The 17,532-nt window shown below is 53.7% G+C and overlaps 1 protein-coding gene across 1 annotated transcript; it reads right to left on the reverse strand.

The window, feature by feature from the left end:
* Window positions 1-1,214: 1,214 nt before the first annotated feature.
* CCDC27 (coiled-coil domain containing 27) lies at window positions 1,215-17,235 on the reverse strand. The gene is made up of 13 exons (XM_052653558.1): window positions 17,050-17,235; window positions 16,362-16,494; window positions 15,103-15,213; window positions 14,418-14,575; window positions 9,631-9,810; window positions 8,871-8,963; window positions 8,445-8,600; window positions 8,165-8,366; window positions 7,822-7,952; window positions 4,754-4,831; window positions 4,314-4,526; window positions 2,899-3,003; window positions 1,215-1,358 (listed from the first exon to the last, which is right to left on the reverse strand). The coding sequence occupies exons 1-13, from the start codon at window positions 17,233-17,235 to the stop codon at window positions 1,215-1,217; spliced, it is 1,890 nt and encodes a 629-aa protein (XP_052509518.1).
* Between the last annotated feature and the right edge of the window lie 297 nt (window positions 17,236-17,532).

A 17,532-nucleotide genomic window follows, 5' to 3' on the forward strand; every position in this document is an offset into this window, starting at 1 on the left:
GGGCCGGAGTCGGGCGGGGCTTAGAGGGGGCGTGGTCGGGTGGGTGGTGGGGCCTGAGCGGGGGCGGGGCCGGAGGCGAGGCGGTGGATGGTGGGATCTGGACAAGGGGCGGGGCGTTGGCTCGCTGGGTGGGGCCTAAACGGGGAGGTACCTGGGGCCGTGGGTGGGTGGCCGCAGGACTCCTAACACAGGGATGGGCCGGGTGGAGGAGAGGGGCGCTTCCCGGGGGCGTGATGGGGGCGGAGCAAGCCAGAGCCCCAGGCCTTCCAGGAGTCGCGTTCCTCAGGGGCCGCAGGGGCCGCAGACCGCGCCGCTCCGCGGTGCCCAGACGCGGCCGGGATCTCCGGACTCTCTCCCCACTGTCGCAGTTTCCCCGCCGGGAGCCGGGCTCGAGCGCAAAAGCGGGTCCCGGGTGCGCCTGCCGAGCTAGAACAGAGGCACTAGGCGATTCGAGGAAGCTCCCGGGGCGTGTGCAGTTAGGCGCCGGTCTTCGGGGGCCTTCTGCTCTCTCGGAGAGGCTAGAGGCCTGGGTCCGGCGGCCATGCACCTGACGCCCTCAGCGGGCGGGCGCTGCAGTAACGGAAGGATGCGTGGGCAGGTGGAAGTGGAGAGCAGAGGGAAGAGGCAGAGGCCCCGGTCCACTGAGCACGTGTTTGTGTGCGGGGCACAGACCTCTGTGTACAGCACAGACAGGCGAACCTGTGCTCTGCAGAGCTGTCATCACCAGAGCGATGGACGGTCAGAGAAGTGCGCAGCCCGACCCTCCTCCTTCCGCAGGGGCGCAACAGCAGAGCAGTGCCCCTGCGGGGCACCCCAGCGGGAGAGCCGCGCAGGTGTGTGCAGCTGGCGTCAGAAAAGGACCCCTGTGGGGGTGTGAACCAAATGCGGTGGACAAGAGCCCAGTTCAGGCCTCCTACACCTGGGACCACCAGAGGGCACTATATTCAGTGTGGGGTGTCCCCAGGAAGGAGCTATGGGTGCAAGCTGCTGTGCTGACCCTCAGTGAGCTGTGGAATGGGAAGGGGTGTTCATGTAACCCAAGCTCCCCTGTGTGTCCTAGTGAAGGAGAAAGTGAGACCACGGCCTGCAGCAAGTGTAATTCTGAATCAGAGGGCCAGGGTGGGGCCACAGGTTGGGGAGGGGGTGATGGAGGGGAAAGGGGGCACCCAGGGGACACCCAGGCTGGGCCCTGGCCTCTGCTGTGCTGGCTGCACCTAGGCTCTGAGCTGGGCCTCCTTGGAGCTTATCTTCTTGGACTTGCTGGGTGAGGATAAGACCTCCATCTGCTGCAGCGGGGGCACCTTGACTCCCTTCTGTTTCAGCTGGTTGTAGTAGTCCATTCTGTCTGAGATGATCCTCTAGAAAAGACACCCGGCAGTGTCTGCACAGGCCTTGCCCACTGCTGGGACACCACCCTGTTCTTCCCGAGAAGGGCCTGCTGCCACAGTGCTGTGCTGGTGAATATTTACAGCCTTTCCAGGAGGGATTAAAAAAGCTCTATTTTGTAGCATTTGCCAATTTCTGTGCTGAAACCACTCCCACCAGGGCTGATCCAGCCAACAGGGTGAAGTCAGAGAACTCAGAGCTGGGTAGAGATGCCCACCATCCAGGCCAGCTCACTCCTAGAGCCTGGGCCAGATCCACTTCGTCCTCCGGAAATTACCAGGAGCCTAGACTCCCAGAGACATCAGAGGCTGTCAAGTTTGACCCTCAGGGCAAAGTCTCTTCTACCTTCTGTGCAGGAAGGCTGCCCTGCCTCCTCCTTAGCCTCCTTCCTTCTCTCTGGCCTTTTGCTGGTTTGTGCGGGGTGGGGAGGAGCAGGTGTTGGCAAGGGAAAGGGTTCTTCCCTGACTACTGGTGGGTGGTGATGACTCCTTCTATCCCCCTCCCTCCCTCCCTTCCTCGTATCCTCTCCCTCACTCTCTTTCTACCACCCCCATCATCTCCTGTCCCTCCCTCCCTCTCAAAACCTCTCTCCTCCTTTCTATGCCCATCTCTCCCCTTCCTGTCTCTCCTTCCCCCCTCCACCTCCTTCTTCCCTTGCCCCAAACTCTAGTAGTCAGACAGAGACCTTTCCCCAGGTCTCCATGCAGGGGTCCCCCTCTGCCCTGAGGACTGGCCACCCTACAAGGGTGCTATTAACCAGGAGCCCACCCAGCCTCACAGAAGAAAGGAACCAGGCCCTGGGGACAAATGGGCCAGTGGCAGGTCACAGGTAGCTGCTGGGGTCAAGGGCCGTGCTGTTGGAGAAGGCTTGGAAGACAGGCACCCTCTCCCTGGTACAGAGGGGGTGCTCTAGGGCTCAGCAAGTCAAGTGACCAGCCTACAGCTGCGAAGCCAAGGTCCCGGGGTGGTGACACTCCCGCCAGCCCCAAAGCAACATTATTTCTCCTAAACCTCCCTGCCCCTCTGAAACCTCTGCTTGTTGGTGAGGAGCTGGTGTGGGCTGAGGCCAGGGAGGGGGTCCATGCCAGGCTCCCAGCTCAGCAGCGATTCCAACTGAGGCCATGCTGAGATGCTAAGAAGCATCCCTGGGGGAGCTGGGCTGGGCAGAGCCTAGGGCTGGGCTTCCGCTGCAGGAGAACCCAGGACCCAGCTGTTTGGCTCCCTCCCTACCATACCAGGTGGGTTTTCGGCAGCTGCTGATGGTTGCTAAACACTGACAGCAGCTCCAGGATGTTGTTCCCTAATCCCTTAGGGAAATCTAGTCCCTTCTGCCTGAGCAGAGAGAAAGGACCATGCTGGGGTCATGGTGAAAGCATGACACCACCAGGACAAGAATGGGGGCTCCTAATCTCCCATCCAGGCTTATCCCCTCTGCTCCCAGCTGCAGATGCAGGAGCTCTGGCCTAGAGATGGGGCCCTGGGGACAAGGAGGCCTCTGAGCACCGTTTATACCTGCAAGCCTTCCAAAATGTCATTGTCAGAGATCTCAGTGGCCAAGGACTTGATCCCTATGGTGTTGAAGGTGGCCTGGATGATCTTGTTTCTCAGTCTTTCGAGCTGTGAGCACAGAGGAGAAACAGCCAGGCTTGCCTTGAGCAGGGAGACAGTGTTCTCCACACCCGCTGCCTCTCTGAGGTTCCAGAGGAGGTGGACCTGTCTTCAGTTCTCCTGCTTCAGGAGCTGGAAATAGCGTGCGAGTGGTCAGTGTGGTCTCCTGTGAGCTGGAAGGGACCTGATCAAAATCCAGACCCAGGAGACCTAACACCAAAACCCAAAGTCTCTCTACCACACCACATTTGTTTGCTTGTTTCTTAATTGAAAAAGCAAAACCTGCACATGGTCAAAACAAAACTCTGAATGACCCCCCAGGCTGTCCTCCATCCCCCAGAGGCGCTTTAGCCCAGTCTCCCACTGACCCACAGCAGACAACCTGCAGACTTGGCCAGCCCTGCGATGGGCATTATACTCCCAGCCCATCCTCCTTCTCTAAGTGACCTAGAAGTGCTCCATGCCGTGGACGTCTGCACTAACAAGGCATTACCCAGGAGTTAAGCAGCTTGAACCACTGAGCCTGTCTAGTCTTTGGCAGCCATTGGCAGCCTCGTGCATAGCAGGAGGCCGGCTCCAGCAGGAGGGAGAACACAGCTGGTTACAGCCAGCACTCTTGGTTGGCCAGTGGGGAAAATGTCATTTCAAAAGCCTTTGCACTCGGGGCCTCTACCTTTGCTGGTTTTAGATTCTAAAGAAAGTCAACTCTTGACTGATGGTTTCCTCCTATGCCTTTGCTCATATCTATCAGGGGCTCAGAGTGAGGACCCGGGACCTCACACCCCAGCACCGCCTCCACACAGCTCTGGAACCTCGGATGGGCTGTTCGTTGTCTGTGCTGCAGGTGCCAGGACACCAGCGGTACCCACGTCATGGCTTTGTTAACGGGGTTGAATGACTTTAATAAATGCTCAGAACAGCACCTGACCCACCACAAATGCTCTCTAAGTTATAAATAGGCGGCATCGTTACTACTACTTCTCTCCCACCTCAGAGCCTCCCTGGCTGGCCACCACATCCCTGGGTCTCTTTCACAGCACAACTCAAGGGGCTCCTCCATAAAGGAAGCCCCTGCACTCAGCTCTTTCCGGCCACTACAGCTGACCAAGATGACCATATCACACCCTCGCCTCCTCCTCCACCAGTATTTCTGGACACAGGAAGAGGGAAGCCCAGAGCACTTGGTGCACGGTCCCCAGGGTGGCAGTTTCCAGGGATGGCAGTGGTGGGCAAGGGCCCCTGCAGGTCTTCAGGAGGCAGGAGTCAGGCGTACTCTGGCCTGAGCACTCTCGAGGGCCGGGAGGGGGAGCCAGGCTTACCCTGGCCTGGGTGTATTCCAGGGCCTCGCGGGCCTGCTGCTCTGCCTGCTGAATCATCTCGTTCTTGTTCTGCATCTCCTCCTGGAGCTGCTTCCGCCTCTGCAGGTGGTTCTGGCTCTGATTCACCTGGGCCTGCAGTTGGTTGACCTCGGCCTCCAGCTCCGAGATGGTCTGTTCCTGCTTGGCCAGTTCACTCTCCAGCTCTGACACTTGCTGGGGGGTGGGGAGCAGTAGGTCCACTTGCCCACATCTCCTTCCCCCAGAGGCAGCCACCTCTCCCTGAGTTCCTCCAGCCAGCCTGGCTCTGGCTGTGGCCAGTTCCCCAGTGGGTTTCCAGGGCCCTGGATTTACTGAACAGGGTACTGTCTGAAATGAGGGGCCCCCACCCAGCTGACTCTCTCCCTGCCGCCATCAGGACCTGTGGCTGCCCCCCAGGGCACCTGTCTGAGGAGGAGGTTGTCTTTCTCAATGAGGCCCATGGTCTCCTGGTACTTCTTGTCTTCCCGGAGGTTAGAGAACTGCAAAGCAATGGGGGTTCGCTCAGGGGCTGGTTGGGGGAGAGAGATGGCTGCCTCCTTGAACCTTCCTCCGTGAACCTCAGTAAGATGAAGGGAAGCATCGGAATTTCTGATGAAGAGGGAAGGGAGGAGGGAAGGTATCAAACACACTTCGGAAGCTGGGAAGCAGAGCCAAGGAAGCAGACTCCCAAGCCAGCAGCAGGAGAGCTGCAAACAAGCCCAGTTCACAGGTCCCTGGACATCTCAGAAGTGGGGGATGGTGCCGGGCTCTTCTGGACATGGAGGCCGACACAAGGAGGAACATCATATCAGAAATCAGGAGCCTCAGACTCAGCCCTGACCAGGAGATGCTGGGCACCTGCCCTCTTTTCCATCTGTCAGGAGACTGGAGGCCCTGGGGTTGGGGGGCGGGGGGACGGGGGAAGAAAAGGATCTCTGGTCTGGGAGATGCCAGGCCACGCAGTGGAGACTCCTGGCGACAGATGCAGGGTGTGGGGCTGAACATGGAGACAGCAGCCTCTGCCCCACTTTGTTTGAAACACCAGCAGCTGGACTATTACACTTGGGCAAGGAATTCTTCCATTTTCCCAGATTCCAGGAGAATCCGAGCAAGCCAAGGGGAAGGAGCCAACGACAGGACCAATGAACTAAACTTCCGTTGATGTACCCAAGCACAGTTCTCTGCCGTGAAACACAAAATGGTCACCCACAGTTTGAGAGACTCCAGGCAGCTCTGACCTTGGAGCAAAATTCTTGAAGGAGTAACAGAAACTGAAAACAGACTTACAAAAGGAGCTTATAGGAAATAGAAACAGCACAAGCAGTCAAATCCCTTAAGTATCTCCCATAACTCTCACTTAAGCTGTTAAGGAGGTCAGACACATACCGTTATTAAGAAATAAAACATGAGTGTGCTTCTAAATAAAAGGGAGTGGGGAAGGAACATTCAGAGAACCAAAGCAACATCTTAAAAACTAAATGAAACAAAGTTAAAACTCAAGAGGAGGGTTTCCCTGCTGGCTCAGTGGCAAAGAATCTGCCTACATATAGGAGATGTGGGTTCGATCCCTGCTCTAGGAAGATCCCACATGCTGGGGAATAATTAAACCTGTGCGCCACAACTATTGCGCCTGTGCTCTGGAGATTGGGAGCTGCAACTACTGAATCTCGTGTGCCCTACAGCCCATGCTCCACAACAAGAGAAGCCACCGCAATGAGAAGCCTGCTCACCGCAATTAGCGAGTAGCCCCTGCTCGCTGCAACTAGAGAAAGCCTGTGCAGCAATGAAGACCCAGTGCAGCCAAAAATTAAATAAACAAAATTATTTTTAAAAAAAACCTCAGGAAGAGGGCTGCTGACAAAGTTAAAGTCTAAAATCCAAAAGTAGAACAAGAAGACAAGACAGTGAAAGGAACAGACAGAAGGAGAAAGAGACCCAAAGAGGAGGTCTGCTGGCTGATTGATGGGGTTGCCAGAAGGAGAGTTCAGAGAAAGCAGAGACAGGGACTAACAACTAAGTAAACAGAGAACAGTTTCAGAACTGAAGGACACAAGTTTCCAGCCGGCTACTGAGTGCCCAGGACAAATGAGAACAGACCCTTAATAAGGTCTAGCTATGGCAGCTTCCCTGCAAGAATCTGCCTGCAATGCAGGAGACCCGAATTTCATCCCTGGGTCATGAAGATTCCCTGGATGAAGGGAATGGCAACCCACTCCAGTACTTTTGCCTGGAAAAGAATTCTGTGGACAGAAGAGGCTGGCGGGCTACAGTCCATGGGGTCGCAAAGAGTCAGACACAACTGAGCAACTAACACTTTCATGGAAGCTTCCGAATATGAGGGATAAACATGGGATCTTGCAACTTTGCAGAGTAACCAACCACCACCAAGACCTACGTCGTAAGAAAGCTCAAGAATCAGGTTGAGTTTGTGCCTTCCCTCTAGGAACCCTGGAAGCTCAGAGACATGAAGTGATGCCTCCACACTGCTGAGAAAAAGCAGTTGCCAAACTGGAATTCTGTTCCAACCAACTTCTGTTAATGTGTAAGAACATTTGCATAATATGGTATCTCCCAAATTTTACCTCCACTCCCCTTTCTCAAAAAGCTACTGAAGGATGTGCTCCAGTGAAAATGTGGGGGTAGACCAAGAAACAAAGATGTTGATGGCAGCAGCTTTAAAAAGTGGTTTATGGATCTTAACACTGTTTCACAAGATTTGTGTTTCTGTCATATATCACAGGCCCAATAACTGTCTTAGTGATATAAATGCTGTGTCCACTCACTAATGCTGTGATTAAATAGTATTGGGAGGGAGCTGAGTTCTTGGGGGTGGGAGGCAGGGGAGGAAAGAGGGAAGCATTAGATAATGCCAAGATGGAGAAATATCTAGAATGCCTTATAAGCATGCTGCCTAGAAACGTGGAGAGCCAGTCGTCAAGGATTAGCTAGAAGAGTTGAAAGCATTTGTCTTGGGGAACAGGCAAATGAGAAAGAAAAGGGTTGGACTCCTGTCTTACATAATAAGCTTGTGGAATTGCTTGGTTCCTAAAACTATGTAGTTTTATGCATGAAAACTTGGATAAAAATAAAAACTAAAAGTGCTTCAGGGAATTCCCTGGCCAACCAGTGGTTAGGACTCTTTACTTTCACTCCCCAGGATGCCAGTTCAATCTCTGATCAGGAAACCTGCGATCTCACAGGACACTCAGCATGACCAAAAATAAAATAATAAAAGTACTTCACGAGGACTTAAGGTCATGGTGTTCTCAGTCCTGGGACCACGGACTGGGAGATGCTTGAGAAATGGCCAGAAACCTAGTGGTCCAGGAGACAGAGATGACCACTGGGGCCAGAGGACGGCACAGCTTAGAGCATGAAGTGCTGTGAACCCCAGGCCCGCCACTATCAGCTCCTGAGTCCAATGTCTCTGTCAGGGGGTGGGGGCGGGGATGGATGGCACGTGTCCCAGCACAGCAGAGGACACCGCCACCTTGTCAGACATGGCCTGCAACTGTTTTTTCCTCTCCCGCAGCTCCTTCTGCAGCATCTCATTCTCCGTGTTGATTTTCAGCAATTGCGACTCTTGGAATTCCACCTGTCGCTGTAAAGACTTGATGGCTCCTGCAGATGAGAGCAAACAAGGAGGAGGGGGCCAGTCACTGCACCATCCCTAGGGCTCCGCGGAGCTTCAAGCTGAGGGCTGGCTGCCTGCTCCCATCCCAGGGGTCCAGTGCTGCCCCCGCATGGTCCCAGCCAAGAGGGACCCAGGGCAGAGTGAGCGGTCCTTGGCATCCTCGCTGCGGCCCCCACCTCAGCCTCCTCTGGCATCCCACCTGTTGCCAGGGAGTATCTGGTCCCGGTGATCTCAAGCTGGAACTGGAACTCCTGGATCAGTTGCTCATACTCCTCCAGCTGGGCTATCAGCTCCTCCTCAAAGGTGTTGTCCACAAAGCCGCCCCGCCTCCTGGCCGCGGCCTCCTCCTGCTGCAGCTCCTTCTCCTCATCCAGCTCCATCACCTCTTCGTCCTCCTCTTCCTCCAGCTCCCTCGCCCCGTACACATCCCTCTCCTCGTCCTCGTCCTCGTCCTCCTGCACAGTTGCCATGACCACCACCTCCTCCTTGTTTCTGTTCTCCTGCAGAGTTTCCCTCCTGCTGGCTCTAGCCTTCGCCCCCTTGTCCACTGCCCTCTTGGCCTCCCCTTCCAGGTGCTCTTCCTCCTCGTAGTCGCCTCCTTCCAGCTCCTTGCCTCTGTCACACTCTTCCTGCAGCTGGGGGAGGGGAGGGGATGCTGGACAGGGCTACGGGCACCCCCGGGAGGGAGGCTTGAACCTTCATGGGGGCATTGGGAGGACGGTGCTGCGGGGCCGTTGGCCAGCTCCCCTCGGGTTACATCTCCAGGAGCCGCCCCACCACCCCTCCCCTGCTGTGGCTGAGGGCTCAGCCTGAGTGAGGGCCACCAGGTTAGCACAGCACGTGGGACACTGTGGCCTGAGCCTCTCCCAGGCAGCCTGGCAGACCGGGCTCTGGCCAGCCCACACCTGCCGCCAGGGCTCTACGTCCTCCTCGTCTCGGAAGGTTCTGAGGGTGCTCTGTCTCCCCTGCAGCTTCGGCACAGACTCCAACGGCCGCTCCTGCGAGATGCCTGCAGCAGCCTCAGGGTTTCAACTTGGGCCTTCGGCTCCCCCAGGGCCCATGTCGCTGAGACCTGTCCTCCCAGAAGGGGGCCCACTGTTCCCCTGCTGGGGTTGCCCTGTCGATGGGCAGGGGGCCGTGCCGTGTAGGTGATGGCCCTGGGGGTAGCCCTGGTTAGTGGCCCAGCAGTAACAAGCACAATGTTTTGGAAGAGTTCAGGAGGGCCAACCTCAAACACGCCCGCAGGTCACTGCCCCCACTGCCCGCTCACTGAGAGCCCCTGGGAGGCTGGGGAACAGGGGGACACAGGACCATACTTCCAGGCTCTCCAGGCTCCTGCTGCCTCCCTGCCCACCAGTCCCCCACCATCGGTGTCTGGGTAGCTTTTTCTGGAGGTGTCCAGAGGATCCAGCAGGGGTCTGAAGCCCCTCACCCCCACTTCATATGTGCACCCAGCATAAACGCAGGCTGTATCCTCAGATGAGAAAGAAACCAGTTCTCAGACCAGGCAACGGCCGCTGGATCCCCACCCTGCCCTGCCTCCTCCAGTGCCCACCCCACACCTGGGGTCCAGAGGAGCAGCATGCCATCCCTATGTTACAGTCAAGGCCCTGTCCCAGAGCCAGACCAGGCCAGGTTGTCCGCAGAGCGCCTGCCACTGCTCACCCTCAAGACATGGCTGGGCGCGGCCTCCTGGCTCTTGCTCTTCAGGAGGCATTTCAGCTGCTTCCTCAGGGCCTCCCTCTCCTCCTGGAGAGCCAGGATCTCTTCCTCTCTCTTCTGAGCCTGCGCTTCCAGCTCCGAGAGGCGTTGGACTTCCTCCCCTAGCGCCAACAGGCACTGGTCCTGAGGAGAAACGGGGAAGCCCAGGGGGCCACTTAGCCACTCAGATGCCCCTGCTGCACCCTCCCTTGCCCACCCCCCACCACCACCCAAGAGCAGCAGCTCCGGGCCCAGGAGGACCCCGTGACCCCAGCCCAAGGTGGGCGGCTTCTTGCATGCAGCCCCCTCCTGCTTAAGGGCCACGCTTGCCCGGGATCTCCTGGCAGCCTCCCCTCCAGGCCCTGGTCCCAGTCAGTGCCCAGGTGTGATTGAAAGTGAAGTTGCTCAGTCACGTCCAAGTCTGCGACCCCATGGACTGTAGCCTACCAGGCTCCTCCATCCATGGGATTTTCCAGGCAAGAGTACTGGAGTGGGTTACCATTTCCTTCTCCAGGAGATCTTCCCAACCCAGGGTTTGAACCTAGGTCTCCCACATTGTAAGCAGACACTTTACCGTCTGAGCCACACCTACTAACCAGCACTACCCACCAAAGACCACTTCTAAGGAGCTTTTTGGGGCTGGATCTACTGCCTCTCAAAATCTCAAAACCCTCAATCATTCCAACTTGAAGACCAAATAAAGGTGTTTTTGGACAGTCACTGAGAGAATTTGCCATAATCAGAGCTGAACGACTGACAGAAATACAACGGGGATTCTTCAAGCAAGAGGGAGATGGTCCCAGATAGAGTCTGAGGAAAAGATAACTAGGAGGTCGTCCAGATGTCTAAGAATTAAGAGATAGGTTTCCGTGGAGCCCATGAGTCAAAGAAGAAGCCACACAAGAAATTATGAGATATTTTAGACAGAATAATAACAAATACTTGGACATGGCATGACATGGGGCAAAGCAAAAACTGTGATTAAGGGCAAATTTATAAGCTTTGAATGCAACAATTAGGGGAAGCAATGGAATATCAATGATCTAAGTATCCATCTCAAGCATTCAGAAAAAAGAACTGGAAACTTCACTTAAAGTATACAGCAAGAAGGGAATTCTTAAAAATCAGGATAAGAATGTGTGATATAGGGACTTCCCTTGTGGTCCAATGGTTAAGACTCCATGCTCCCAATACAGGGGGCCCAGGTTCCATCCCTGGTTAGGAAGCTAGATCCCCTGTGCCACAAGTAAGACCAGGTGCAGCCAAATAAATTTAAAAAAAATTTTTTTTAATGAATGAATGACATAGGGAAACAGAGAAAAGGGGGAGGAGAGGAGGATGAAGCAAATTGGCAACATTTTAACATTTGGAGAATCTGGAGGGTGTATGGGAATTGTTTACACTATTAAGTTAAAACAGTCATAGAGGGACTGCCCCAGTTCCAGTGGTTAAGAATCTGCCTGGCAGTGCAGAAGACATCGGTTCAATCCCTGGTGGGGAACCAAGCTGGCTTAAAACTTAACATTCAAATAGCTAAGATCACGGCATCTGGTTCCATCACTTTATAGCAAATAGAAGGGGCAAAAGTGGAAGCAGTGACAGATTTTATTTTCTTGGGCTCCCAAATCACTGCAGACAGTAACTGCAGCCAAGAAATTTAAAGATGCTTGGTCCTTAGAAGCAAAGCTATGACAAACCTAGACAGCGTATTAAAAAGCAAAGACATCACTTTGCAAACAAAGGTCTGTATAGTCAAAGCTATGATTTTTCCAGTGTATGGATGTGAGAGCTGGACCATAAAGAAGGCTGAGCACCAAAGAACTGATTGTTTCAAAATGTGATGCTGAAGAAGACTCTTGAGAGTCTTTTCTTGGACAGCATGGAGGTCAAACCAGTCAATCCTAAAGGAAATTGACCCTGAATATTCATTGGAAGGACTGATGCTGAAACCCCAATACTTTGGCTACCTGATGTAAAGAGCTAACTCATTAGAAAAGACCCTGATGCTGGGAATCATTGAGGGCAGCAGAAGGGGGTGACCAAAAATGAGATGGTTAGATAGCATCACGAACTCAATGGACATGAACTTGAGAAAACTCTGGGAAATAGTGAAGGAAAGAGGAGACTGGTGTGCTGCAGTCCATGGGATCACGAAGAGTCAGACACGATTTAGTGACTGAACAATAACAACAAATGTGTCCAGAACAGAAGGAAGTCCTGGAAGGCGATGCTGGTTTCCAGCGGGGGATGCTAACTTTGCAACACCACATACTTGCTGCTGCAAGTGATGCTGCCTATGACAGGGCTGAGGAAGACAGAGGTGACATAAAGAAGACCCTGAGGACACAGTGTGAGCCCCTGGAGACAGCCCAGCCTGCAGTCCTCCCCCTGGAATTCCCTTTCCTGAGAGGACTGCAGAGAGCATCCTCTTATGTATGTCTGTATTCAGTTCAGTTCAGTTCACTCAGTCATGCCCGACTCTTAGCGTGTCATCGACTATAGCATGTCAGGCCTCCCTGTCCATCACCAACTCCTGGAGTTTACTCAAACTCATATCCATTGAGTCGGTGATGCCATCCAACCATCTCATCCTCTGTCATCCCCTTCTCCTCCTGTCTTCAATCTTTGCCAGCATCAGGGTCTTTTCAAATGAGTTAGTTCTTTGCATCAGGTGGCCAAAGTATTGCAGCTTCAGCATCAGTCCTTCCAATGAATATTCAGGACTGATTTCCTTTAGGATGGACTGGTTGGATCTCCTTGCAGTACAAGGGACTCTCAAGAGTCTTCTCCAATATCACAGTTCAAAAGCATCAATTCTTCAGCACTCAGCTTTCTTTATAGTCCAATTCTCACATCCATACATGACTAGTGGAAAAACCATAGCTTTGACTAGATGGACATTTATTGGCAAAGTAATGTCTCTGATTTTTAGTAAGCTGGCTAGGTTGGTCATAACTTTTCTTCCAAGGATCAAGTGTCTTTTAATTCCATGGCTTCAGTCACCACCTGCAGTGATTTTGGAGCCCCAAAAAATAAAGTCTATCACTGTTTTCATTGTTTCCCCATCTATTTGCCATGAAGTGATAGGACCAGATGCCATGATCTTGGTTTTCTGAATGTTGAGCTTTAAGCCAACTTTTTCACTTTTCTCTTTCACTTTCATCAAGAGGCTCTTTAGTTCTTCTTCGCTTTCTGCCATAAGGGTGATGTCATTTGCATATCTGAGGTTATTGATATTTTTCCTGGGAATCTTGATTCTAGCTTGTGCTTCATTCAGTCCAGTGTTTCTCATGATGTACCCTGCATATAAGTTAAATAAGCAGGGTGACAATATAAAGCCTTGACGTACTCCTTTCCCTATTTGGAACCAATCTGTTGTTCCATGTCCAGTTCTAACTGTTGCTTCCTGACCTGCATACAGATTTCTCAAGGGGCAGCTAAGGTGGTCTGGTATTCCCATCTCTTGAAGAATTTTCCAGTTTGTTGGAGAAGGGAATGGCAAACCACGTCAGTATTCTTGCCTTGAGAACCCCATGAACAGTATGTCTGTGTAACTCTATCTAATTATATCCTCAGGCTATTTTCCAAAGGTGAAATTGTTGATGGTATCAATGCTTTTTAAATTGTGAAATCTACAAAAATTAAAAAAACCGAATTGTGAAATCTATCATAAAATTAAAGGTACAGTTTCGGGAATAAAGATTAAATGAATACTCATGGACCCATATTATCAGGGCTCACGAGTCCCCACTGTGCTCATGACAAACCACCCAGAATCTTATGTGACTTATTTCCACAGCTGTTGTTAGTGCTTCATGAGCTTAAAAAAAAAAATCTGTAAAAACCTGAAACTGACTCTAAGAGACTTTTTACGTTGACAAGACTGGTGGAGGGAAAAAGAGAGAAGACACAGATTAACGGTCAGAAAAAAACAACCAGACAATCTTCTTCAGAATCTTCTCCAGACACCAGAAGGATACTAAGAGAGTCTTGTGCACAGAGTGAGGCTTCTAGATTTGAAAACTGACATGGCCTGGACACCTTGTTAGAAAAACGTAGCTTTCCAAAACTGGAACAAGCAGGAAAAGGAAACCTGAATATTTTTTAAAGGAATTAATTTAAAAACACACACACACACAAACCCTGTAAGAAGTCACCAGGCACAGATGACTTCAATAATGAAATCTTAAGAATTTAATAAAGAAACAACAACCAGCTTAGGTGAATTCTTCCAGAGAATTGAGAAAGAAGGAACGCTTCTCAACTTTTGCTGTTGTTACTCACCCAGAAGACTCTGACCCCAAAAGCAAATACGGGGATGACAAGAATGGTAAATTACAGGCCAGCCTCCCTCACAAACAAGGATGAAAAAGATGATATCATGGTGAATCAGTCCATAGGCAGATCTTTGCCATCCAGCTGATTGTTATTACTACTGTGTTAAGGAATACAGTCTCCCAAGTGGAATGACTGGGTTAAAAGCCTATGGATGCTGAGGGTCTTGACACATGGGGTGAAGCTGTGTAGGAGGGGGCAACATCTAGGCCAGCCTAAACTGCTCCCCATGGGGAAGAAGACAGATAGGAACCTGGCCTGTAGAAGCCACGAGAGAAGTCTGAAGGTCAGTTCAGACTGCATCTGGGCCCAGAGACTAGAACAAGAGCCCCAAGGGCCAGGCATCCCCTCTGGCAGGACGCAGAGCCGGGACAAGAGGACCAGGATCTGTGCCCAGGCTCCGTGCCTGGCCATACCTTCTCATGGATGACGGAGATGTACCAGGGTACCCGCTTCCTCGGGTAGCTCTGCCCCAGGTCGGGGCTGCTGGGGGTCGGGCTCAGCACATGGGACTCGCTCTTCTTCCGCAGGTAGTTGAACTCACAGGCACTCTTGCTAAGGGGAAGGAGGCCACCTGTCAAGAGGGGAGGTGGTGGTGGGACGGTCACACTCTTCCCGTGCTGAGCGGCCCTGGATCTTCTGTAACTTCCCTCTTTTGAGACTCCCCCGGAAGCCCTTCCCTGCCCAGCTGGGCTCCTCTCCATCTCCCCGTTGTCCCACATTCGTCCCCACCACCCCCAGCCCAGTGTGCATAAGCGGCATCCGAGCCCCCTTCAGGGTCCCAGAGCTGGAGTCAGGGCAAGATGCTGCCTGTGCACAGGGGGCACTTCTGAAGTGAAGCAGACTTCTGGGGGTGGAGTTCATCTCTGGGTAACCAGAAGTATGTGTCTGTAGGAATGGTGCCTGGGTGTCCCTCTACTCAAGGACAGATGCATCCCAGGGCCCATGTGAGGAACACCGGGCCAGGCAGGTGGTCCTGGGAAGGCAATTCCATGGGGCACCATAGGAATGGAGGGAACAGGGGCCCTCAGGGCTGGGGTGCCAAGGAGAGAACCCCATGGGCCATGCACACCCCCAGTGCCCCACACTGCCCGCCCTCACCGTCCACCTTCACATCCAAGCCTCGCTGGCTGGAGAGTGGGTTCTCGGCCCCCTTCCAGGTCTCAGAGCCAATGCCTGTGTCTTCAGGCAGAGACAGGGTCGTGGCTGAACCTGAAGGATGGCAAATGGAGGACAGTTGAGGCCAAGTCTCCCCAAGACCTCTGGGCAGGGACTCGTATTTCCTTCAAAATAGTGGGTGGGATTCAAGGTGCCTTTTCTCGGTGGAAGCACAGGACTGGACTACAGGACCGAATGGAAACGTGGTTCTGTCCCCCTGCCCACCTGGCATGTCCCCTCAAACGGATCAGGTGCAACTTAGACTCTGTAAATCAGTGCGCCTCTTCCCCAGAGGACGGCCCCTGTTCCTCCTGTAAAACTGTCTCCTCAAAATCTTGCAGAATGCCCTTCACCCCAAGCGTCAGACCCATGTCCTCTAGGCTGGCACAAATCAGATGGTGGCGAGTGCACCAGGAGCAGTATGTGGGCTCCGCCCTGCACCCAGGATGCTCTGTGTTCTCCCACCCTCCCCAGACACCCCCACCCTCCTGGTCTTGGAGCGCTGGCTGCTTTCCAAGGCCCCCCGCACTGAGAAAGGAAGGCTTAGAGCCTGACAAGTAGGGTGAGACCCCACTTTTGCCTGACTGCCACCTGAGATCCGTAGAAAGGACCCCAGCTGCTGGCTACAGGCACTCAGCCTTGATGTTGGCACCGTGAAGATAATGTTGTGTGTCAGAGAACAAAAGCAGCCCAGGCCCTGGAGCGGGAATCTGGGATGGCGCCTGGCCTGATCAGCACCACTGGGTGACAGCTGGGCACCTTAGTTGCCCTCTCAGAGGCTCTTGACTGAATCAGAGCACTGTGGGGTTAGACAAGAGGCTGCTGAGGCTCCTTACAGGGCTCGGTCCCTAATGACCCACCTTTGGACCTATGGACCTTGTCACTGAAGCTTCCAAAGTCTTCACCTTCTCCGCCCATGTCCCAGCCCTACTGAATCTTGGTGATTGACAGTCAGAGAGAGTAAGTGGGCTGGGAGACCAATGATACAAATGTGCCCAGTGGAAGGAAGAAGGACCTTCCCTCCTTCCCTTCCCCGAGGAGCAACCCCAGCCTTAGCTGAGAGCCAGTTTCAGAAGCAGCAGCTGCGGCCACCGCACATGCCCCCTCCTCTGGCCACACCCGCAGGCTATCCTGGACTCCAGCAGGTGGGTTAGCTGGAGTGGGGCTGGGTGTGCACACAGGGCCCCATCAGACACACTCACCATAGTGGGTCATGGACGTGGATCTGGTGCTGAACTGGGGGCAGCCGGGACGTGTGAGGAACTTGTGCCGAAGCTCCTCCATTTCGGACATGAAGCCACTGTCCTGGGGGCTGGCGTTCTGGTTGAAGTCTCTCTGGGGAGTGGGGAGAATGAGACCAGCAGGAAAAGAGGGACCCAGGAAGCCCTCCACCCCCTTCACCCCCTCCACCAGTGGAGCTCCAGGACCTGGCTCTGTGTGCCAACCATGCAGGCTGTCTCTTCCCCAAAAGCTGGCCGGTCAATGAGGGCCGTGCGAGCCCTGCTTTGGAAGTTGCAGTCAGCTGAATCTAGAGCTGCTGTCCACTTAGCAGGCCCCTGGGAAGTGGGGCTGGCTCCCCAGTCTCCCCCCGCCCCCCACCACATGAAGTACCTGCATGAAACTTGCTGCCTGCACTTTCTCTTCCTTATTTCCTCTTCCCCCTTTCCCTCCTTCTTAAAAAGGCCCCTAAGGAAGGCTCAAGGCAGACACAGCATCTTCTCTCCCAGGCCCCATCCACCCCCAGAATCTCCCCATCTCAACCCACCGCCCAAGCTTATTCAGGATGCCCCATCGGCCCTCCACCCTCGAGGCCTTTGATCCAGCGGAGAAGCACGTCATCTCCAGATAACCGTGTGTGGCTGGGCCGTCCCTGCTCCCGAGACCCCGTACCAGCTTCTTGTAGTAGCGGCAGATTGCCTGAGCCGACTTGCTGAAGGAGCGCTTTTGTTGGCAGAGTTTCCATTCTGGGGTCTGTTCGTCCCGGCTGGCCACCTTCCGGAGGACAATCAGGCCCTTTTCTATCAAGTTGGGCACCAGGCTTTTCTTCTTGGGCCCGCTGGCTCTGATGGGTAACATCATGAACGTGGAACAAAGGACCAAGATTGGTCGCCTGAAGGATGACTTGGATCAGTCCTGTGGGATTCGGGTCTGGAGCCGAGGGGGTCACAGCCCCAAGCGTGGACATGCAGGTCCAAGCACAGGTGGGCAGAAGACCAGCTTCTCTAGCTCCATGTCCTAAGGGGTCCTGGGAGCAGTGTATGGCATCACAGATGTCTCCATAGAGACGGGACCTGTCATCTGTCTTAATTTTCTACTGGGAAGGGGAAGAAGAAGCTGCTTCCACTACAATATCAGGATGTTACAAGCACAGGA

This window comes from Budorcas taxicolor, chromosome 16, assembly GCF_023091745.1.
Source record: "Budorcas taxicolor isolate Tak-1 chromosome 16, Takin1.1, whole genome shotgun sequence".
Lineage (NCBI taxonomy): Eukaryota > Metazoa > Chordata > Mammalia > Artiodactyla > Bovidae > Budorcas > Budorcas taxicolor.